Below are 25,107 nucleotides of genomic sequence, written 5' to 3'. Positions count from 1 at the left end.
GAATGTCCAGAGCTTTAGCCTCCAGGGATGGAGCCAAGAGTGGGACACGCCCCTATCATAAGATCTATCAAGGGCCCAAGGAAGGCTGAGAGATTGTGGTACAGGAAGAGCCAGGTGCAGGCAGATAAGTCCAGACACAGGGGTGAGGCAGTAGTATGAGGGCCGGAGAAATAGGTCAGTCAAGGCCGTAAACCAAAAGGCTTGAAATGGGACATTGGAAAGGTCTTCTGTTCCTCTCTGTATTCTTTCTCCCTCTAACTTCCCCAACTGGACTTTTCTCTATTAGAAAAGTAGAAAGCCATATTGAGCTGAGGATCTCAGGTGGCTGGATGGGCTTAATTACAAGCTGGATGATATTCTCTTACACTCCAGCCCCTGAGGTGGGGATTTCAAGTTTTTGATTCATCAAAATTAGAAATCTGTACATATCAGGGATCTTTGGAGCTACTAGCAAATAGTCAAACAGTAAATTAGCTATGGAATCTAGGTACTTCTAGGTACCTCTGTGGGTGGAACCCATAAAATTGAGTTTTATGCACTTTACTATGCATAAGAACCGTGACACTTCTTATGCACAGGGAAGTCTGAGACCCCTTCTCCATGTTCCTTCTTGCTTACTCAGACAATTCTTCTTTCCTTATGGTTAATGGCACAATATTTTTTGCCAGCTTTCCAGAATATATTTGGAGCCTTCTTTGACGTTTTCTTCTCCCTCATCCCTTGTAAATAATTACTCATTAAATATTGACTTTTTTCCTCCCATTCCTACTCTAGCCATAGAGTAACTAGAAGAAGCATTTGAGAATTTTGTATGTAAAAGGTACATTAGTTTTGTGTTGGCACATAAGAAATTACTACAGATTTACTGGATTTTAAGCAACATTTATTTATTAGTTCACGGTTCAGTTGGTCAGAAATCTGGCACAGTGTGGTGGCTCTCTGCTCAATATATCAGGTATTGGGAGGCTGAAATCAAGGCATCAGTCAGCTGAGTTCTCCTATAGAGGCTCTAGGGGAAAATTTGCTTCTAAGCTCATTCAGGTTGATGGAATTTAGTCCTGGCATTCCTTATACAACTAGTTGGAGAAAATTCTGTCCTTTTAACGAGCTCATATGATTAAGCAGGACCACCTAGATATTTGTCCTACCTCAAGATCAACAACCTTAATTACATGTGCAAAATCTCGTTACAGCAGTATCTACATTAGTGTTTGGTTAAATAATGGGAAGAAGGTTTATGTATATCAGGGGCTGGGGGTCTCAGGGGCTATAATGGTTAATTTTACGTTAACCATAAAATTGTGGTTAATTTATCTGCCACAGGGTGCCCAGATATGTGGTCAAACATTATTCTGAGTATTTCTTGAGGGTGTTTTTGATAGTTTAACATGTAAGTCAATAGACTAAAGTTATTGCCTTCTCTAATATAGGTGGGCCTCATCCAATCAGTGGAAGGCTTGAATAAAACAAAAGACTGTTTCTCTCTTGAGTAAGAGGGAATTTCTTCTGCCTGAATGCCTTCAGGCTGGAACTTTTTTTTTTTTTTCTCCTGACTTTAAACTCAAACTGAAACAAACGTCAGCTCTTCCTGGTCTCAAGCCTACCAGACTTCAAACTGGAGCTATGCCATTGGCCCTGGTTCTCAGATCTTTGAACTTGGACTGTAAATATACCATCATGTCTGCCGGGTTTTCTGTTTCCTGACTACACATCTTGGGACTTATCAGGCTCCATAGTCATGTGAGCCAGTTCCTTTTAATAAATCTCTGTCTGTCTTTGTCTCTTTCTCTCTGTACATATATGTATATGTCTTCTGTTAGTTCTTTTTCTGAAATAGCGGCCTTCTTAGAATTCTGCCTACCATATAAGGGAAACAAAATTCTAAGAGCTTTGTATATATTTCCTCAGTTAAGTCTTTCAACAACCCTATGAAGCAGGTACCATTATTATTTCTATTTTACTGATGAGGAAACTGATAATCAGAGAAGTTGAGTCTTGCTCAAGATTATATGGGTATTTTCTCATAACACTCTATTACTCATGGAATTCTATGCCTGTATTCCTTCAGCTGTCTTCCAAATGGCTTTCTTATCTTTAGAATCTTCCTCCTTTAATTTATCCTATATTTCTTGGCCACATCAATGTTAGTTAAAAACTTTTTTCATTACATCTCTTTCCAAGGTGTAGAGAATTATACTTTACCATATATGCCTTGGCATAACTGTGATGTGTCAGAAATTGAGCTTATTCTCAAATATGAAAATCCATTCAGCTATATTCTTTGGCACAGGTTTTATTATGGTAACTTTGTACTGTAATGGTGTAAGTGTGAGGCGGCAGGAGGTGGAGGGGCAATTATAACACAAGTCATGGAGTATGTGCAGATTGTATTTTCCCAAACTCAAAAGCTCAGAGGACTTTAATGATAAAAAGTAAGAGTTTTAAAAACAAATCTGATGCATTAAAATAAAAATATAAAAGCTAGCTATTATTTTGTTCCCCATACTCATATGAGAAATGGCAAACAGAATGAATGAATCAAATTGATCTTTAAGAAATGAGTAACTTCTAAAGCTTAGTTTCATTTGCTCACTCATTTACTCACTCAGTAAATGGTTATTGAATGCCACTATGTGCCAAGCACCACACAAAGCAAATTTGTTTACTTTCTCCAATGAGGTATTGTAGCAGCTTCCTCTACTGATTTTCCTGCCTCCTTTCTCACCCGCAATGCCTACCCGAGTCCAGTATCCACACATGGCTAGAGTGATTTGGCCAAAATGACTGGCCAAAGATTAGCAGAGTGATTGTGATCTGTTTTGATCACTCTGTTGATCAAAACTTTCCAATATATTTTCACTAATTCAGAATAGTATCAGAATCCCATGGCCCATAATGTGGCCTGAAAGCCCCACTCCATTCTGTATTCAACCCCATCTTCTCCACTGCCCCTTTTACTCCCTCACTTTAGTCAGCACCAGCCTCCTTCCCATGTCTCCTGGAAGTTTCTCATGGGCTGTTCATTTTTCGGCTTAGAAGCTCTTCCGCAGACAACTACCCCTTACTTCACTCAGATCATCTACTCAGATGTCACCTCATCAAAGATGCCTTCCCTGACTACCTGAACCAAAACAGCAACTTCCCCCTACCACCCTCTCCACTTTAGTCTTACTTTTCTTTTCAGTACTCAATCACCACCTGATATATAATACATATTTGAATGTATTATAGCTAACTTGTCATCCCTTCCTCTACTTAGGAGTCAGCTCCTAGAAGCTGCATTTTATCTATTGCATGATTTCAGTGACTGGAATTACAGCTGGCACACAGTAGTGTATTCTTACATACTTGCTGAATAAGTGAATGAACAAATGTAAAACCTCGATTTCTTTGAGGCATTTATTTATTTATTTAGAGACATCTCACTGTCACCCAGCCTGGAGTGTAGTGGGGCGATCCTGGCTCACTGCAGCTTCCACCTCCTGGGTTGAAGTGATTCGCCCACCTCAGCCTCCTGAGTAAGCTGGGACTACAGGAGTGTGCCACCACAGCCAGCTAATTTTCATAGTTTTAGTAGAGACAGGGTTTTGCCATGTTACCCAGGCTGGTCTTGAACTCCTGGGCTCAAGTGATCCACCTGCCTTGGTCTCCCAAAGTACTGGGATTATAGGCGTGAGGCATCACTGGATGACAACCTTTTATTGACCCTTTTGTAGAGAAACAGTGTACATGTTTGTGTTGTGTGGGTGCAGAAGTCTGGGAAGGGTGCTGCACGGCATTGTCCAGATGCCCCCGGACCCTGCAACGACTCTTTGTGGCTTCTGATATGTAGATCTTTTGGAAGTATGCCTTTCTAGTAATAGCCATCTTGTCTATGGCTAATAACAGGCTCTTGGGAAATGCTCAAGAAGCTGGTATCATTTAAAAAAAAAATATATAGTTCTTTTTATTACTGATATATGCTAGGCACTGTAAATATATGCTGAGCACTATATTTAGCACTTTACATACATCCTTACGACTCTGCAAGATAATCATTAATGTTCCCAGTTTACCAGTACGTAGATGGAAATTAAATAATTAGCTTGAAGTCACTCCGCTGGTAAGTAGTACCAGTCATTATTGAAATCCAGATCTATGGAGTTTCACAGTCTGTGATACTTACAGAACTAGAGAGCTGCATAATGCTGGACACGATGTTTTGTATCAGATTCCAGTTTCACCACCATCATAGCCGGTGGCAGGTCTCAGACAGACAAGGCTCTAAAATTCCCTTTCTCCTGTTTCTTGTGTCAAGAACACAAGTATCCCTTTATATTCCTTGCCAAGGACAAGCAGCACGGAAGACAAGCTCTCTTCCATACAGCTTAGAGGTTAAAAAAAAAAAAGTTCTGATAAGGATTCACTTACTGGAAATAACAAAAAAATTTTTAATTGTTTTTTCTAATTACAAAAGCAATATGTATGTATCATCTCGGACATTTCTTGGGCTTTCTAAGTAAAAACCTAAAGCAGCAAATGGGTGGTGGTAGTGGTGTGGTTTTGAGGATGAGAAGAGGTGGGAGTCCAATCCCTTACTTAGGTCTTTCTCATCATGTTATAGGGGAGCCAGAGGTCACTTCCAAGCTCCCTTTTACCTCTTAATGAGCTCTCCAGCTGTATCTAGAAACCACACTGACACCAGGAAGATTACCAGGAGAAAAGTATACACATTTTATTACTTTTACATACACATGGGGATCTTCACAAGAGAGTGAAGTCTGAAGAAATGGCCGAAGATGCTTTCACTTATTTTTTTAGACAAAGAGAGATACATTTGAGAAGAAAAGCCATGACAAAGAAAATTTGGCTAAGGTGTTACAGTATAAGTAGCTAGTCAGGCATGAGCAGGGCAGGAGAGGGCTCCCCCTCATACACACACACATCAGGAATGTCAGGCAGCCATCAGGTGATGGTCAGGCGGTTGTTAATTGTCTCTCTAAAATAATAGTTGGTCACAGCCAGCACCAGGGAAAGGCAGTCTCCTAATAGAAAACACTTGAACTGTTGATCAGAGGCTTCCTGATAAGATCTTAGGAGTTGGGCAAGTGGGCTCAAGTATGCGCATGTGGACAGCCCACCCCAAGGGAAGAATCAGGAGAGAAGTAATGCAAAGCCCCAAAGCAAGACCCCAGAAGTATGCCAACGTATAAAACCCCAGGTCAAAAGGTCAAACTATGCACTAGATCTCTCAAGTCACCGGCTTGGCCCTCTTCCAAGTGTACTTCCTTTCATTCAAAGCTTTTTAATAAGTTTTCACTTCTGGTCTAATACTTGCCTGGGTCTCTCCTTCCGTCTTAAGCCCCTCACTCGAATTCTTTCTTCTGAGGAGGCAACGATTGAGGGTGCTGCAGATCTATAGGGATTCGCTGCCTGTAACATACTTTGGGGCGGTGTCTCGGATATGGGCAGCTGCTAACATATTTTGGTGCCCTGTGACTCGAGTAACTTCCATAGCTCACAAAGACAGTAACATTTTCTAGGGAGTCACTGGAAGATAAATGTAAAAAATTTCCTGTATCTCCTAGTGGAAGATAGGATTACTTCGTTAAGAATGTTTATTCAGGTCAACTGCAGCCTTCAATTCCAAGCCTTTGGTGATACGCACTATTTTCTCACCGTACTATTTTCTCACCGTGGTAGGGAGAGGATGCCCGACCCAGGGAAATCTTTATGGCCTGCTGCATCGGAAGAGGCCGGTCAGCTTGCCCTTTCTGAAACTACCATTTCTCCAATGTTTTCCGCTCGAAATAATCAATATACCAATTACGCATATTTTGGAATGGCACATCTTCACTCCTTCAACGTCTTATCCTGGGTACCTACAGAGATGACCAAATTTGAGTAGGGTACAGAGTCGTAAGTATATGGAGTTACTTCATTTGTCCCTCTGAAATATTGCAAATCGGACAAGCAATTCCCAGGGGGAAAATTCTAAGCAGTCAAAAAAGGACTCACAACCCTATTGCCAAGGACTAAAAATATCAGTCCAATACAAAACATAGAACTCAAAGGAGAAAAGACTATCAAGAGAACAAACAGAAGATAATCTGGGCTCCCTTCCCGCTCTTTATTGCCCTTACATACTGTCTACGTTCCTTGTGGCCATGTGCTCTCTATCCTGTTTTTAAATGTCCCTCCATTGGTAAAAGCTGTCGCCTCGCTTCATTTCATTACCTGCTTCTCTCAGAGTTAGCAGCACCTCCAGGCTCATAGTGCACTTGGTAGGGAGGACAGGGATTTATCCACGCGGCCCAAAGCTGGGTTTCGGTCGTTGGGTAACACCCTTTTATTGACCCTTTTGTAAAGAATGCGTGTGTTTGTGTTGCTCCGACGCAGAAATCTGGGAAGGGCGCTGCACAGCGTTGTCCAGCGCGGGGGAGACGCCCCTGGCCCCGTAGTCGCACCTGCCCAGGTGTGCTCGCACGGTGGGACCAGGGTGGGCAACAGATTTCACCTCAGGCAAGTTGGCAGCCGGAGCTCCATACGCCGCCGGTCTCGGAGAGACACCGACCTCCCCGCCCACTCTGCGCAGTTCCGGTGACGCACCTTCGCGCCGCCCAATCAGCGCCCGGAGCCCGCGGGCTTGGGATTCAAACTGCCGCTCCGCCGGCTGGCGGGGATCGGCGCTGGCGCGGCTGCTGCCGCTGCTGCCTACTCGCCATGGAGCATCGCATCGTGGGGCCCGGGCCTTACAGAGCTACCAGGCTGGTGAGTGAGTGTGCGGGGGCCTGGGCGGAGCCGCCGGTGCCGCGAGCTCCCACTCTACGAGCGGACAGAGTGCTTGTCAGTCTTCGCTTCTGCAGTTCAGCGGGGCCCGGGTGTGGAGCGTTTCAGCTGGGACTGCTGGGGCTGCTTTTTACTGGACCAGGCTCAAAGAAAGGCTAAAGGGGCCCAGAGCTCAGCCGGCCGGGGGTGAGTGCAGCTTTGTCCCGAGATGTTGACTTGGTTTTCGGCAGTAGATGGCACCTCTCTATTTAAAACCCCAAGACCAGGCTGCTCCCTGCCTTTTGCCCTCTGGAATCTAACGGACCCGGTCGGTAACCTGAGGGCCACCACGTACCCCGTAACGCTCAGCGTTCGCTGCAGTCCAGGCAGGGCGTGTCTTCTTCCTGAGTGACACCTGATGCTACCTGACGAGGTATTCGAACAAACGGTGCCCAGAACAGAGGGGCATCGTCCTGGCCACATTTCCGGCCCCTGGCGTTTCTGTTTCTGTCAGCACCGATCCAACTGAGGAGCTGGCCCGGACAGATGTTTTAGAAGAGTCTTTGCCGACCCTGAGGGTCCCTGGGTCCGTTTTTTTTTTTTTTTTTCCTGGGAGAAAAGCTTTGGTATTGAGGTGTACTTGGTCTGCTTTATGGCCTGGAGCAAGTAATTTTAGTGATTTCTACCTCAAAGGCTTACTATAATGCAATAAAGGGTGACAATTTGGTAATATCTGTGGCAAGTGTTTAGAGGACTTTCTGTGGAAGTGTAATGGTAATCTGGGAGGACGGTAACTTGCTCCTTGGTCTGCCAACCTCTCTGGCCACATTTAACATGGGAATTACTCTCATCGCTCCATGCATCATAATGAATACACAGGAAAAGGTGGGAACTAAGATCCAAACTCTTACTCAGCTAGACTTATGGAAGAGGTGAGGATGCTGGAATACAGATAATGTAAATAGGGTTTCCTTTTCTTTCCAAAGCCAGCTGCACACTATACCAGTAGGTCAAGCCAGAGCTGAGAAGGCCAGCTTCTGGAAGAGAAACCATAGTTGGTGCTGATGGGTCTTTTTAAATTTGGCTCATAGATCACTCTGAGAAGCTGATGAAGATTAAGGATCCTCTTCACCGAAAACTGCACGTGCCACATACTCATGAAATTTTACATGATTTAAGGGAACTTGGGGCTGGGCACGGTGGCTCATTCCTGTAATCCCAGCACTTTGGGAGGCCAAGGTGGATGGATCACCTGAGGTCAGGAGTTTGAGACCAGCCTGGCCAACACAGCAAAACCCTGTCTCTACTAAAAATACAAAAACTAGCTGGGCATGGTGGCACCTGCCTGTAATCCCACCTACTTGGGAGGCTGAGGCAGGAGAATCGCTTGAACCTGGGAGGTGGAGGTTGCACTGAGCCAAGAGTGCATCATTGCACTCCAGCCTGGGCAACAAGAGCAAAACTCCATCTCCAAAAAAAAAAGAGGACTTGGGAGAGTCTGTGACATTGGCAAAAAGATGAGCATTTTATGTGATTATCCTTTGGATCAGTAATCTGGGCTAGACTCATGTCAACGGTTCTTCTGTGGAGTTCACTCATGTGCCACAAGTAATATGACTTGGCTAGTACTGGATGATGGAAGATGGCTGCTTGACTTGGTCCTGGCTATTACCTGGGTCAGATATCTCTAACAGTTTATCGGAGGCATCTTCACCTAGTGGTCTCATGGTTCCAACAAAGCTAAAAGGAAGTTTCAGCTTGTTACTTTTTGTTCAAATCTCATTGGGCAAAGCAAGTTAAACAGCTAAATCCAGATTCTAGAAATTCAACTCCATTTCTTGATGGGCGGAGTAGCAAAGCCACAGAGTTGCATGTGGAGAGGATGGGAAGAATTATTGCACTCATCTTTGCAAACACTCCATACAGACACCAGAATGATCTGGGGTCACGGCTATTGGTAGGTCTAACTTTAGGGATAAGGGTTGTACCTTATCAGGGACTTTCAAAAAGGTTTATTCTCTTTGCGGGAAGGAAAATAAGGCATTTGATGATTCCCTTCACCAATTTATTTACAGGACTTACATAAGGAAAACATAGTGCGGCTCTGGTTCTCGACATGACTAGTCTTCATTCTTCCTGCATTAGACTACAAAAAAAAAAAAAGAAATTACCTCATAATTGAAATTGTATTTTAGTCTCATATTCACAGAATTGTATGAGGTACTTCTTTTCATTGATGCAGAGGGCCCATATATAGATACTGCTGGATTCTTGAGTCACATTAAAATATTATCAAAGGAATTTATTTAATTAAAAAAAGGTGCTCTCTGCTCTCTAAAAGTCTTCAGTCTCTAACAAATGATATTCAGGCTAAATTTAGGTTAAGTTAAGAAGATAAATGACGTGGATAATTAATGAAACAAACACCTCAGTTTCACCAGAATTTCCCAGGTAATCATTTCAGTTCTCAACTTTATAGTGTTTGAGGAACATAATATTAAACTAAGATTTGGAAAGCAGAAAACAATGGCCATTTTTATTTTTTCAAAAGTGAGTATTCCTGCTGTCAGTGATTGCAGCCAACATTGAAGATGCTTCTTTCCATTATAAAACCTGTAATTGTTTCCCCAGTGTAATTCAGCTGTGACTTAAAGCTTTTGCTAGGTAAATCATATGTTGAATAGTTTGAGACTAGTCCTCTCTTTACTTATTGGACATAGCTGACCTTTCCTTCCTCCATCCACAACATGCAATTTCCCCCTTTTCCCATTATGCTCATTCTAAACTTTCTTCAGGGAAAGGTTGGTAAAAATCTATTGGGATACAAAAACTAGGCCTTTATTTTCTCCTTTCATGGCTCACTTTACTTTCTCAAAGCATGTACAGCTCCATTTTTCTAAAGCTCCAAAGTCTTATTTGAAAATAACATTTTATAGATTAGGTAAAATGTTATGGCAAAAGTCAAATAGCCCCAACTCATGATAAATGTGAAGCTAATTAGTCATTTATACATTTTCTTTGAAATCACTTTCATGTAAATATGAAGCTAATTAGCCATGTATACATTTTCATTGAAATCACTTTCATTTTTGTAAACTTGGTGTCAATAGTTCATTCAAGTAGAGAGAAAGAAAATTTTTTTCTAGAAACTGCTTACATCTTCTTATCTTTGAACTTATTCTGAGTTATATATATGGTCTGATGCAACTGATAAACTTTAAAAGACATATAGCTTTCACTGAATCTGAGAGTTAGAATGGCAAGATCACACAACAAGGATGTGGCAAGTACAAGTAGATCTAGAATTGGTTGCACTGAATTCCCACACCAATCAGTTTCCTTTATAGCACTGCTATCATAATATTTTTGGTACTAAGAAGAAAGGAAATGGAATATCCTGGAGAAAAGAACAGGACGCACAGCAGTAGGTATATGTCTTATAGTTTGCCTCATCATGTTAAGCAAAAACAATTGTGTGATTTTGTTTTTTCCTGAGAAACTAGGGGACTGAAATTAATAAGTAAAGCAAAACAAACAGTGTTTTAAAATCATAAAACAAATGTTTTGTTCCATTTGCTATAAAGATTCTCTTCAAATATAATGTCATGAAAAAAAATTCAAGCTCTTTCTTGTTCTTTGTTGACATAGGATATTTTGTTTCCAAATGTGACTGAGAATGGTATATTGCTAGATTATTTAAAGATAATTATTTTTCTTTCTGAGTGGGGTAGCCAAATAACCCCTAGTTATATTTGGAAATAAGTGGGAACAGAGACCAAGGTGACCTCAGCAGGCTTTGAAAAATCTAAAGTATCTCATATATGAAGGAAATACAACCCATAATGATAAATGCCATTCAAAATCAAAATAAGTAAACTCAAAAGTCTATTTATAAATTGTCTTTTTTAAAGGGGCAATGAGACTTTGATAAAGATGTTTTATTAGACATTTTCTATTTCATATTTCTATTATGAAATAAAAGTCAATAGCAATAGAGCAGTTAATCCATTCTAAATCTTAATGGATTTTTTTTTCCCTGTGTGGGAGAATGCAATGAATTGAAAGCTCCTGCTGAAGAGTAAAAATCTGAGAGTTGAAAAAAATTTTCCCTCACAAAGAGAAATGAACCTCACAAAAAAGTTTTCACGCCGGTTGTAGTGGCTCATGCCTGTAATCTCAGCACTTTGGGAGGCCAAGGCGGGTGGATCACGAGGTCAGGAGATCAAGACCATCCTGGCTAACATGGTGACATCCCGTCTCTACTAAAAATACAAAAATTAGCTGGGTGTGGTGGCACATGCCTCTAATCCAGCTACTCTGGAGGCTGAGGCAGGAGAATCGCTTGAACCAGGGAGCTGGAGGTTGCAGTGAGCCGAGATCTCGCCACTGCACTACAACCTGGGTGGCAGAGTGAGACTCTGTCTCAAAAAAAAAAAAGAAGTTTTCACATTCCCTCACAAAGAAGACAGGGGCCTTGTCCTACCAGAGATTTATACTTGGTATTGACTGTAATGACAACTGTATGGTATTACACAGGAACAGATAGTTGTTCAATAGGATAGAAACAATCAAGAAATGTGATATGTAAGGTTACTTAATAGTGTTTCTGTTCATTTAGAAAAGCATGGCATAATTGACTCTTGATATGGTTTGGACATTTGTCCCCTCCAAATCTCATATTGAAATGTAATTCCCAGTGTTGGAGGTGTGGCCTAGTGGGAGGTGTTTGGGTCACTGGGGCAGATCATGAATGGACTGTTACTGTCCTCATGATAATTAGTGAGTTTTCACTCTGAGTTCATGTGAGATCTGATTGTTTAAAAGTGTGGCACCTGGCTGGGCGCGGTGGCTCATGCCTGTAATCCCAGCACTTTGGGAGGCCGAGGCAGGCGGATCACAAGGTCAGGAGATTGAGACCATCCTGGCTAACATGGTGAAACCCTGGTCTCTACTAAAAATACAAAAAAATTAGCCAGGTGTGGTGGCATGCGCCTGTAGTCCCAGCTGCTGGGGAGGCTGAGGCAGAAGAATGGCGTGAACCTGAGAGGTGGAGCTTGCAGTGAACCGAGATCTCGCCACTGCACTCCAGCCTCAGTGACAGAGCAAGAGTCCGACTCAAAAAAAAAAAAAGCGTGGCACCTTGTCCCTCGCTCTCTTTTGCTCCTCCTTGCTGTGTTACGTGCCTCCTTCTGCCTGCTTCTGCTTCACCTTCTGCCTTGAATAAAAGCTTCCTGAGACCTCACCAGAAACTGAGCAGATGCTGGCACCATGTTTCTTATACACTCTGCAGAACCGTAAGCCGATTAAACCTCTTTCCTTTATAAATTACCCAGTCTCAGGTATTTCTTTATAGCAATGCAAGAATGGACTAACACAATTGTCCATCCAGAAAAAAATAGAGATCCCCTGCCTCCCACCATACAAAATTCAGTTAAAGGTTTACATATTAAAAAAGATACCCTCTAAAATATTAAAAGAAAATTTTGATAAATATTTTAATACCTCTGGATGGGGAAGCTTTAAGAGAATAAACCCTGAACTGATAAAGAAAATAGATTTTATTTCCTTATGAAAACATCAACATCTACAACAAAAATCATTGTATAGCTACAGACTATGTAAATAAATTGATAGACTAAGATAAAACATTCTTAACATGTAAGAAAAAGGTTTAATATTCTATATTCATCAGTACATATTAAATGAGTATACTATATGTCAGGCACTGGTCTTTGTTGTGAGGATATTGAACTGAACAAAACTGATTAACTTTCCTGACTTCTATGCCCTTAAACATTAACAGATTAAACAGTTCTTAAAATTGATTTTAAAAAAGGGACAACCCAATAGAAAAATGGCAAATCTCAGAAGAAGAAAGGAACATGACTAAAGGTAAATATATGAAAATGCAAACAAAATATGGATCTATAATTTCTTTTACATAGATTGGCAGAAATGAAAGGAATGATAGCGTCTAGTGTAGGCCAAAGTGTAAGGCTTTAGGCTCCCACATTGTTGGTGGAAGTGTGACTTGCTACAACTGATTTAAATATGCTGATATTTTTTAGAAATCTATCAAAAATAAACAAAAGCCTTGCTACTTTAGGTTATATAAACATGTATATACTTCTAATGTATTTGTAAAAACTGAACTGGGCACAACTTGGATGACCGTTTGTTAGAAAATGGCAGAAGAAATTACGGAACATTCTTAAGAATGGGCTAGATTTGCAGGTATGATGCAGAGAGATATCTATGTTAGGTGCAAGTCTTGTTGTATTATAACATATACAACATGATTGATCTCATTTCTTAAAATGGCAAACAACAACAAACAACACACCTACAAAGGAAAAATTCCGTCTATGTGTCTGTATGTGATAGGTATGGAGTAAGACATGCAAACTCTTTTGTGTATACTTCTGTATTTAATTCGTTTGTTTCAATGAGTGTTATTACTTCTGTAATTAAAAGAACAAACAGAAGAACTGCTAACCAAACTGGGTTAATTAGTGGATATATCTAGTGATATTTGGAAATATTGGGTCCCAGAGACCCATGTCTTCATTATGTTTATGTAATGCATAAAGTATTATGCAGTAAGTAATTTTAGTTCATGATTATGATTGTTCAACCAACATAAAATAAAAATCTTTTTTATTAACCCTCCCCCCGACTCTACATACTTCATTATGCCTTTTGGGTGCAAAATTCTAATGATAAATGAAAGCTAGGTATCAGAGCATGTATTAAAAAAATCAATAATCAATGATTAAAAATACGTGAAAATTGTTTAAAGGTGTGATAATATCCATAGGTACTTGGTATAGTGAAATGACTACTTGAAGAAAAGTCCGTAGCACGGGATTCCAGATCTTATTCACAGACTAAGTACCTGAATGACATTTGCTAAGTTGTGTATCCTGCTAAGGTCTTGATTTTGTCCCAAAGATTTTTTTCCAGCTCTAGAATAGATGAACCTTGTAATTTAAGAGATATCCTGGACATTTTATATATTATCCTTATATTTGAGGAACACATTTTTAACAAAGGACTTTTATAGTTATGATCTCATTTGATCTTACAATAACCTTGTAAAGTGGGTGGATAGGTAGAGAAGTTAAATCAGCGTTGTTGGACTCTTTATGGGCTCCCTTTCTACTATTCATTATTTAGCCTTTGCTCTGCTTTTCCTGTTTACATACTTTCCCTCCTTCATCCACTCACTTGGTTTCTTCTCCAACCTCCCTACTCTCTTCCACACCCAGTTTACCACCCCAACCAACCAGTTCATATTTGCCATCTTTCATGTGAGTAATAATCTACAACTGTGGATTGCTCTTAAGGAGGATTTTAGTATGTGAGCGTGTATGTATGTATATTATGTGTTTTTGTTTTTAGGTGTTAATTAGGCATAACGTACATAAAAATGCTCAAAAAAATTTGTTGAGTTGTATAGAAAGTATACAACTCAACAAATTTTCATAAAGTGAGCATCCCATGTAACCAACACTTAGATCAAGGAATATCATATTACTAGCACTGTAGAAGTCTCCTTTCCCCCACTTGGTCCCTACCTCCTTATGAAGGTAACTACTATCGTTACTTCAAATATCACGGATCATTTGGCCTGCTTTTGTACTTCAAGTAAATGGAATCATATAGTATTTACTTTTCATATCTGGCCTCTTCATCTCAGTATTATTTTCTGAAATTCGTCTATGTTGTGGCATGTAGCAATAGTTTGTTCATTTTCACTGCATTCTATTGGTGAATATATTAAAACTTATGTTGATGGACATTTGGGTTGTTTCTGCCTATTATGGATAGTGCCATTATGAATAATGTGTCTTTTGGGGAACATATATATGGATTTCTGTTGGGTATATGCTTAGGAGTAGAATTGCTGAGTTATAAGGTGTTCAGATATTTAGCTTTTGTAGATACTGCCAATCTGTTTTCCAAACTGGTCACACCAATTTACATTCCTTTCAGCAGTGTATGAGATTTCTAGTACTTTCACATTCTTACCAGCACTTAGTATTGCCTATCTTTTTTCTTATGTTTTAGGTCTCTAAAAAATTTTTTTAGTTTTTAAAATTGTAAACTGACAAATTATAGTTGTATATATTCGTAGGGAACAAAATGATGTTATGATTTATGAATTCAATGGAATAATTAAATCAAGCTAATTACCATATCCATCACCTCAAATACTTAACATTTTTTTGTTGTACACTTGAAATTTAGTCTCAGATTCTGAATGTACATTATTATTAATATCTTTACCATGATGTGCAAGATACCTCAAACAAAAAAGATAATTTCCTGTCTAGTTAAGGCTTTGTTCCCTTTGACCATTATCTCCCCGTTCTCTACTCCCCTCAGTCTCTGGTTACCACCATTCTGCTTTTTGCCTCTTTGAATTCAGTTGTTTTAGATTCCACATATAAATGAGAATAGGCATTATTTGTCTTTCTGTTCCTGGCTTATTTCACTTGGCATAATGTTCTCCACTTCCATCCATGTCCTTGCAAATGACAACATTTCTTTCTTTTTTTAAAGGCTGAATAGTATTATATTGTATACGTTTACCACGTTTTCTGTATTCATTTATCTGTTGATGGACTTTTAGGTTGATTCCATAACTTAACTCTTGTAAATAGTGTTTCAATGCACTTGGGAGTGCAGACATCTCTTTCACATCTTGACTTTAAATCTTTTGGCCAAATACCGAAAAGTGGGATCGTTAGATCAGCCTGTCTTTCATTTTAGTTATTCTGACAGCCATGTCATGATATTGACTTGTTGAGTTCTTTTACATTGCATTGATAATTAATGAGGTTTAACATCTTTGTGTATGTTATAGGACATTTGAAGATCTTTTTTATGATATGCCTGTTTAAATTTTTTTTTTCATTTTTTAATTGGAGTGTCTTTTTCTTATTGATTTTTTTTGTTTTGTTTAGGCATGACAGATATATCTTATCCTACTCATGGCTTGCCTTGTTTCTGTGTGTTTTTAAATTAAAGATATTAAATTTGGACTAACTTAATTTGGAGCATGACTCATAACAGTGTCAAAAGAAGTAGACAGATTAATGTGGATAAGAATAAAAAGCTATTTCAATTTGGCCAGGAGGAAGACATGATTAGGAATTAGTGGGATTAAATTTTGTGAGGTTTAGAAGTTGGTTAAAAAGAGTAGAAAAAGTGCTGGGTGTGGTGGCTCACGCATGTAATCCCAGCACTTTGGGAGGCTGAGGTGGGTGGATTATCTAAGGTCAGGAGTTCAACACTAGCCTGACCAACATGGTGAAACCTCATCTCTACTAAAAATATAAAAATTAGCTGGGTGTGGTGGCTCATGCCTGTAATCCTAGCCACTTGGGAGGCTGAGGCAGGAGAATTGCTTGAACTCGGGAGGTAGAGATTGCATTAAGCCGAGATCATGCCATTGCACTCCAGCCTGGGCTATATAGTGAGACTCCGTCTCAAAAAAAAAAAAAAAAAAAAAGTAGAAAAAGTGAAAGATCGATTAAGCACTTGCTTATTGAATACCTAGTGTAGGTCACACACTGTGCTACACATCTGGGGTGCATGCATACACAAACCCCACTTCAGCCCCTCAGGCTCCTGCTGTTGTATGCTCAGGAATTATAAATGTGGCTGAGAAGGTTGGCCATCAAAAATAAAAGAGAAATAGGATAATAGTTTCTCAGGTGGTTGGGCAGCAGAGAGTATGAAATCTGGAAGAAAAGACATGATTAGAAGGGAAAACATGACCCAAGGTTGGGCAAAAAAAAACTGCAAAAAAACAAAAAAATAACTCTGAGATCAGAAATATAGTTTAAAGAAAAAGGTGACATCAGAAAAATATGATTTAAATAGGAAGAGAGCTGAGAAATAAAAGATTCAGAATTTGTAAAATGACAGACTTGAATGAGAGGAGAAAATGAGAATATGACTATGAATTTTAAGGACATTAGGAGGACTGGCAGGGAGCCTATGTTCCGAAAAAGATGTTGAAGTAATTATGTAGGAAGAAATTAGAGATATATTACACAATAAAAGTTGCCTTATATTCCTTCCTCAAAAGAGATGACTTTTCTTTTTTTTGAACAGTTTGTTATATATTCATTTAGCTTTTCACATGCATATACTAAAGCAGATAGGATCAGATTATATATAGTGTTTTGTATGTTTTTCTTCCACTTAGTTATATTTACGATATCTATTTCTATTTGGAACTATCGATAGTATTTTGTTTTATGGCTATTCCACACTTCAGTCAATTTTATTCAAATTAGTTCTGGTTTTTATCTGATTATAAAATGGCAAATTAGTTCTAATTTTTCTCTGATTATGAAACTTATAAATATAAGTATATAAAAATACTTATAAATGCTTTATCTGAAAAAGCACTCAGGTTTATTAAATATAATTCAACATGTTTAAATAAAATTTAACTTGTGAATACTTTTATCTTTCTTTGAGACAGGGTCTCACTCTGTCGCCCAGGCTGGAGGGCAGTGGTGCAATCATGGCTCACTGCAGCCTTGACCTCCCAGACTCAAGTGATCCTCCCACTTCAGCCCCCCACCTCAGTTTCCCGAATAGCTGCGGCTACAGGCACACACCACTACACCTGGCTAATTTTTAAATTTTTTTGTAGAAATGGGGTTTCTCCATGATGCCTAGGCTGGTCTTGAACTCCTTGGTTCAGGTGTCCTGCCCACCTCATCCTCCCAGAGTGCTGGGATTAGAGGTGTAAACCACTGAACCTGGCCTGTAAATGCTTTTTAATCTCTTATATTGCTGCTTCTATATAGTGAATCCCTAAAAGTAAAGTGGCTGGAAAAAAAAAAAAAAGAGATAACATATTATATAAGCATTTATTAAACAAGTACTTATTAGATTCTTTTCTAGAGCTAGCTTTAAAACAATATGGAGATGAGACTGTTATTTCCTTTTAACATTTTTGTATTTTCAGCAGACTGTAGGTAGAACATAGGTTTTTTTTTTTTTTTTTGCAGTTGCAAAATTTAATAGAGTGAAAACAGAGCTCTCATACAAAGGGAGGGTACCCAAAGAGGGCAGCCGTTGCCAGCTTGAATGCCTGGGTTTATATCCTAATCATTGTCCCTCCTGCTGTGCTCTCAGGCAACAAATGATTGGCTATCTTTACCTCCTATTTTTGCCTAATTAGCATTTTAGTGAGCTCTCTTTACTATCTGATTGGTCGGGTGTGAGCTAAGTTGCAAGCCCCGTGTTTAAAGGTGGAAGTGGCCACCTTCTCAGCTAGCCTTAGGGATTCTTAGTAGGCCTAGGAAATCCAGCTAGTCCTGTCTCTCAGTTTCCCCTCTCCACAGGAAAAACCAAGTGCTGTTGGGGAGGTTGGCCGATGACTGCTCTAACTGCTTCCTGCTGAATTGGGGCGTAGTAGGGGTTGTGCAGCTGAGATTTCCTCGGGAGGGGTGCCTTCAATGTCATTACCATCGGAGCATGGGCTAGCAGGCCAGTCTAGGGGTCTACGGTAGATCTTGGTCATGGACTGTATCTAGGGCTCCATTTGAAGAATGATTTGTAGTTTTACAGCTTTAATTCTGGAAGGGACAAACTTAACAAGGAGGTTAAAGATACAGAGTCCAAAGAGGTGTAGCAATATTATAGCTGTTAGAGGTCCTAAGAAGGGGAGAATCCAGGGCATCCATTGACTGAGGAGGTCCCAGGGTCCAGTGTTTTGAAGCTCCTCTGCTCTACATTGTATTTGATCTCGAATTTCTTTTAACTTTCTCAGTGACGATTCCGGATTGATTAACATAATAGAATTGTCCTAACCTTTGTAAAACATCAATACAGCCATCAGGGTTATCTGATAATTTACCTAGGTCTATTTTAATTTGCTTTAAGTCTGAGAGAGAAAAAGGTACATGCACTCCGGCTGGGCCAAATTCTTCTCCTCCCACTGCTTGGAGGGGGCATAATCGGGGACTATTGGCACTCTTTGGTTCGTTGTTTACCCCTTTATATATCTCCTTTTGGACTGTTTGGGTTGAAGCGGGGTCCTTATTAGTTGGAGAAGGAGTCAGGGGAATGCTGGGTAGGGAGGTAGACTCTGAGGGCTTCCTGGAGGGCATAAATCACACTTTTTACATAATTGCGAGTTGTCTCTTAATGAAAAGAAAGTTTGTACATATGGCACTTCACTCCATTTGCCTTCTTTTCTACAAAAGAAGTCTAGCTGTAAGATGATGTTATAATTTATACTTCCCTCAGGAGGCCAGGTTTCTCCCCTTGAAGAGGATATCAGGTGGTACTGCAGAAGAATGTAAGTCATTTCTTCTTAGCGTCTGAGGGTCAAATTGGTCCCAGTTCTCCAGAATACATCTTAGGGGTGTTTTTGCCTTGCGGAGGGGAATGTTTCCCATCTGAAAAAAGAACAGAGGGATGCCAGCCCCCCTAGTCATTTTCCGATGAGCATTACTCCTAGAGTGTCCTCTATGATCCTAATGCTTATTCCTTTCCAGGGTATGTAACCATCCATGGACCTCTGCTTATCGGATTAGTTATGCTCACCAATGTAGCAGACCTGCATCCCTTTTCCCGCCTTTCTTGACCACAAAGAAAGGGGGCCGGACTGTTGGATTCTACTGGTCCTTTACCAGTGTGCCCAACATTGCCTTTGTGCTCAGGGGTGAGTCCTAGAACTGAACTGGGTTCCTATTTCATAACAACCCAGCTGCCCCATCAAGATGTGTACCCATAAAAGCAGTTCTTATGCAAATTTGTTTCAGTGAGGGTGTAGGTAACCTTTTGAGTCAGGATTGAGATAGTCCTTTTTGATTCTGTAAGTACTTTAAGACTTGACGGAGTGCAAACAGCTTGTAAGTTTGAGGAGACCAGTTAGTTATTAGGCAATTTTTCTAACTCTGCTTCAACAAGAGTCTTCCTATCAATTACTGAATGCCCATTGTGGTTTTTTCCTCAATCACCTGGGAGGAACCATCTATTGTCCTTTCCTGAAGGGAGTTCCTCCTAGGTCTGGTTGGACCTTAGTATGGTAATTAAGATTTAAGTCCCCTGTTAGGATCTGGGTTAAGTGAATTATCAGTGGTTGGTGTTAAATTACCTTTTTCTAACAGAAGAGCCCCATGCTTTAAGATTTTTGAGTTAGTAAGCTACCTTTTTGCTTTTTTGACTTAGAATAATTCTGAACTGGTGAGGTGTGCTCACAATGAGGTTTCCTCTAAAAGTTATTTTTCTACTTTTAGCAAAGCAGTTGTTGCTACAGATTGAATACATTCGCGGGTCACTGGGTTAAGGATTTTTGATAGGAAAGCTATGGGTTGTCAGTGGTCTCAGTGTTTTCAGGCTACGCCCTTGTTTACGCTGACAGTGAGGTAGTATTGGAGTGTTATAGGGTCACGGAGGAGACCCTCAATTATCAATTATAGGTTTTAAATTTACCCTGGCTTTTAAAGGAATAGGGCACACTTTTTTTTTTAACTATTTCTTTCTCTTTTTTCCTTTGACTTCCTCTCTCTCTCTCTCTCCCCTCCGTCTCTCTCTCTCCCCCCCCGTCTCTCTCTCCCCTCTGTTTCTCTCTCTCCCCCCTCCGTCTCTCTCTCTCTTCCATGTCTCTCTCTCTCCTCCTCTTAGCCATTACAAACTTGGGGTCCTGGCAAGGGTGGTGGGGAACAGGTCCCACATAACTGCTCATGTGGAGAGCTGTATGCCTAAATTGGGAGGGACACCAGGGATAAGACTCCCTGGGTTTATAGCCTAGATGCCTAAGGACTCAGCGTAGAGCTTCCTCAGATCGCTTTGGAGATACAACTTGCTAGAGGAAATCTAAATCTAAAGTCTAAACCATTAGTACCTAGGAGGCAGGGATTGGAGGAAGTAGATTCAGAGGTAAGGAGAATTTTGGGGCTACGCTTTCAAGAAAGTGGTCGGGACCCAGGAGGTATGGTCAGAAGGAAAGGTGGGGGCGCATGCATGGGCGACTGTTGAGTAGAGACTTCTGGCTGTGCCATGATCTGAACCGGCTAATGCCGGGGGTTTGGGACGACAGCTTTCTGCCTCTAGTCCGCCCTCAGCCTCCCCAAGAAAACTGAAAGTGGAAGCTGGCTCCAGGCAGACCAAGGACCCCAACCCTTCTGGGGACCAGGCAGACCAAGGTCCCCAACCCCTTCTGGGTTGGGGATTGTTAAAAAGCTCTTCCTCAGATAGCCTCACACCTGAGTCTTAAGTCCCGCGGCCATGCTAATCGTTTTTAACTGGCTGACAGGTGCCCGGTATTTTCCTCCAGTTCTAAGGAAGGACAGGACAGAATAGCAAGTGAAAGTGGTCCAATATTACTCACCACTTTGGAGGTCCCTTCGTGGTCGCCAAAATGTTACCTGGGGGTCCTTGCTCCCAGAGCTCCCAAGATGGTCCTGGGCCGTTTCCAAGATGGCGGCGGGTCGCTTCCAAGATGGTGGCAAGCCTTGTGTTCTCTGACCTTGGGTTCTTGGCCTCACGGATTCCAAGGAATGGAATCTTGGGCCATGCAGTGAGTGTTATAGATCTATTAGAAGCCGTGGTTCAAGGAAGAGAACCATGGAACCCAGTGACTAGTGTTCAGCTCGATTAGGATGAACCCGTGCACTTAGCTGTGCAGGAACAATGGCAAGCCTCTAGCCGGATCAGGAGCAGCAGTGGGCGCCTCGCTGGCTCAGGAGCACAGCTGACACCCTGCCGGATCCGGAGGGATGGAAGTCAGCAGCAGGTCTGCGATGGTATCAAACAGCAGTGGTGGACGGCGAGCTGTGGACAGCGAGTGAAAGCTCAGCTTGAGCTGTAACAAACATGGACCAGAAGAGTGCAGTTGCAAGATTTAATAGAGTGAAAACAGAGCTCCCATACAAAGGGAGGGGACCCAAAGAGGGTAGCCTAGAACATAGATTTTTTAAAATTCAAGTTATAGATTTGAAAATACAGATTGGTTCTACCACTTATTAGCTGGGTAGATTTGAGTACATTTCTTAATTCTGTCTGAAAGATGGTTATTATGAGGATTTCATATATATAAAGACAGTGGGGAGACAAATTTGGGACATATTGTAGTCTAATGGGAACAAAAAAGTCATTTATTTGCTTCCTGATTTCCTGCTCACTGATGTAACTTCACAGATATAAGGAGAAAGAAGCTGAGTTGTCATGAAGTTATTTGAAAGTAACATTTAAGAGAGACATATGGTTTTTGTCTTCAAGGATGCTATGAGACATGGCAGTTCACGTGCCCCCTAGTGGCATCTTGTAGTGGAAGGAAACTGGATTTTTTTCAGTTCTTAACCATGTGCCAGGCCCTGTGAAACCAGTATATGGCAGAACTGGGATTTGGACTCAGGTCTGACTCCATACCTCATGTTTTGCCCATTCCACAGGGATTGATTCTGTTATCCTGAGGTGGTCCAGTGTTTCTTAACTTAAAGGTTAGGATCATTGGGTGGTGAGCATTGCCAGCAGTGTATTACAATGAGTTAGTATGTACTTGATTTGACAAAGCAAGGTTCCTGAATAAAGTGGAAGCAATGGGATATATATTCCCTGGATTTAACTGAAGTGGATCCAAGCAGTGTGTGGTGTGCTGTTTCTTAGCAGACCTCTCATTTTAATTTCCATGATTTTTGACTCCCAAAATCTGAAATTTTCTGAGCTTCTGGGGCCATGTTTTTATTTAGGACAAATTCCTAGAGAAAAGTGTGAATTGTACCAAAGCCACATAGTTATTGGCAGATGCTGGACTAATGGCCAATGGAGACTCCATTCCGGGGTCTTTCCAATGTACTCACTCAGCTCTGACAGCCACACCCACCCTGATAATATTAATAAATACAGCAGCAATGATGCTATAATGGCTAATGTTTATTAAGCACTTCTTTCGTGACAGACACTGTGATAGGCTGCATCAATATTATCTCATCTGGTCTTTGTAACAACCCTATCATGTGGGTACTGTGTTACACCTGTAGTAACGGAGGCTTACCTAGCAATGAGTCAGAGGTTGCCCTGCTGGTCAGTTGTAGAATAGGCCTCTCAACCCAGCAGTGTTTGACAGAGTGCCTGAGCTCTCTCTACCCGGTCTACTTTTCAGTGTGGTATCTGAAGATGTCATGCACACTTAAACTTGTAGGTCCTTTCCAAGGAACCATGAGGTAGTTTTAAACTAATATATATTGTTTGAGGTATCTAGTAGCTATTCTTTCAAAAAGCTTTGTTTTACGTGTAAGTAAAAACTGGCTCATCACTTTTCAAAGGTTTATTCTTTGTGGTTTTGAGCTGTTTGACATCAGGCACTGTATTATCTTTTTCGTCTCTTTTCCTCCCCTCACAATGCCTTTCACATAATAAGCAATCTAGAAATATTTGCTGAATGAAGGTAAATTCATACTAAACAGGGGGCTCCAAAAAGCAAAGTTTGCATAGTAGGCTTAGTTTTAATCATTATTTACTGTACGTTCTTCGTTTATGTAAAAATCCATTAATAGGACAATTTGATGGCAACCTCCTCAATAAATATTTCTTGAATGAATAAATGATGAACCACCCTTGAAAAGTTGTATTTTCTTTAGAGTTTTTTTTCTATCAATAATTTCTATTTTTGAGGCTGTGTGCAGTGGCTCACTCCTGTATATCCCAGCACTTTGTGAAGCCGAGGCGGCCGGATCACTTGAGGTCAAGAGTTTGAGACCACCCTGACCAGCATGGTGAAACTCCATCTCTACTAAAAATACAAAAATTAGCTGGCTGTGGTATTGGGCACCTGTAATCCCAGCTACTTGGGAGGCTGAGGCAGGAGAATCGCTTGAATCTGGGAGACGGAGGTTGCAGTGAGCTGAGATCATACCACTGCACTCCAGCCTGGGCGACAAAGCTAGACTCCATCTCAAAAAAAAAAAAAAAAAAAAAAAAAATTTTTGTTTTAATTGTGGTAAAATATACATAATATAAAACTATTTTAACTGTTTTTTAAAGTATATAGTTCTATGGCACTAAGTACATTCACAATGCTGTACAGCCATTACCACCATCCATTCTCCCAAACTTTATTAGAGTTTGAAGCCTGTAGATAAAACATTTTCAAGGCTCTACCTGTTATTAAAGCAATTTAAGTGGAAAAATTGCATTCTTTGCTTTAATTATTTGGGATGTAGTAATCTTAAAAAAAATCAGTTGATTACTAAATGCCATTCTCTTTCTTTCCCCTAGTGGAATGAGACCGTGGAGCTTTTTCGTGCTAAGATGCCCTTACGGAAACATCGCTGTCGTTTCAAGAGCTACGAGCATTGTTTCACAGCCGCCGAAGCTGTGGATTGGCTGCATGAGCTGCTGAGGTGCAGTCAAAACTTCGGCCCTGAAGTGACCCGCAAACAAACGGTCCAGCTGCTAAAAAAATTCCTGAAGAATCACGTTATTGAAGACATCAAGGGAAAATGGGGTCAGGAAGATTTTGAAGACAATCGTCACTTATACAGGTAATGGCAACATGTAAACCTGGAAGGTGAGGAATTGGGGAGATGAGTGAATCTGGTCCAAGTCTGTTGAAGCTTCCTGATGTGTAAGAATTTACCTTGTTCACTGAACAGTGGGTCTAGTTGTGATTTGTTGAGTGGAGAACTGAATGTGTTGCTACAATAAAACCAGTTGCGATTTTTCTTGGCTTCTTAGAGCACTTCAGAGCTGTGTTTTGTTGCAGTGATGTTTCAGTAAGGAAATCTTTTCTTGCCTTTTGCTTACCTAGGAAGATGGTGGCCATAACTTAGTACTTCTGGAGAATCTGAAATGGTGGAGCAGTAGCTCTGGGTTCAGCTTTTCTGAGCAATGGGGATTGGTATATTTAGGAGGTTAGTAGCAGAGTGTGGTGATCTTTAAACAGCTCAGGGCCTATGTGAACAATTATGCTAGAATTAATTCCCTGATGTCTCAGATTAAACTGACAATGTGAGTCTGCTTTTCTGCAAACATTTTTGCTCATGTTTCAGTGCTATTTTATCATGTGGACACTTACCACCAGATAATCCAAGGGAAAATGAAGATTGCTTGTCCTGCACTTCCCTTCTCACTGCATACTTGGCAGTTTTATTGCTGGAGGTGGAGGGGACCAACCTAAGATTCAGGTGTGGGAGAGGACTAAAGAGGAATGAAGTCACACAGGTCCATAAAGGAATTGTTGAGTTCTCTACATGGATTAAAAGACGGAATGGAGAATATGGACCCTTATTATGTGCTTTTTTTACTCCAGCTGAACAATAAGGAGTGTGATTGCATCATATTCAGTGAGGGCATTCCACTGGGACACATGGCTTTGCACAG

General features: G+C 40.7%; 1 protein-coding gene across 3 annotated transcripts in view; it reads left to right on the top strand.

Annotated features, from left to right (window-relative positions):
* The first annotated feature begins 6,099 nt into the window (after window positions 1-6,099).
* Window positions 6,100-25,107, top strand: part of DEPDC1B (DEP domain containing 1B) — a 122,033-nt gene continuing 103,025 nt past the window's right edge. For 2 of the 3 annotated variants that reach the window (XM_025387731.1, XM_025387730.1), the window contains exons 1-2: window positions 6,100-6,750; window positions 24,004-24,269. In XM_025387731.1, coding sequence (XP_025243516.1) covers window positions 6,703-6,750; window positions 24,004-24,269 — 314 coding nt within the window. In that variant the 5' untranslated portion in view covers window positions 6,100-6,702. Of the gene's footprint in view, window positions 6,751-22,178; window positions 22,244-24,003; window positions 24,270-25,107 lie in introns of all 3 variants that reach the window. The other variant, XM_025387732.1, reaches the window with a different exon arrangement.

The sequence above is a fragment of the Theropithecus gelada genome, chromosome 6, assembly GCF_003255815.1.
Source record: "Theropithecus gelada isolate Dixy chromosome 6, Tgel_1.0, whole genome shotgun sequence".
NCBI classification, from domain to species: domain Eukaryota; kingdom Metazoa; phylum Chordata; class Mammalia; order Primates; family Cercopithecidae; genus Theropithecus; species Theropithecus gelada.
This window is presented reverse-complemented; position numbering and strand designations above follow the sequence as displayed.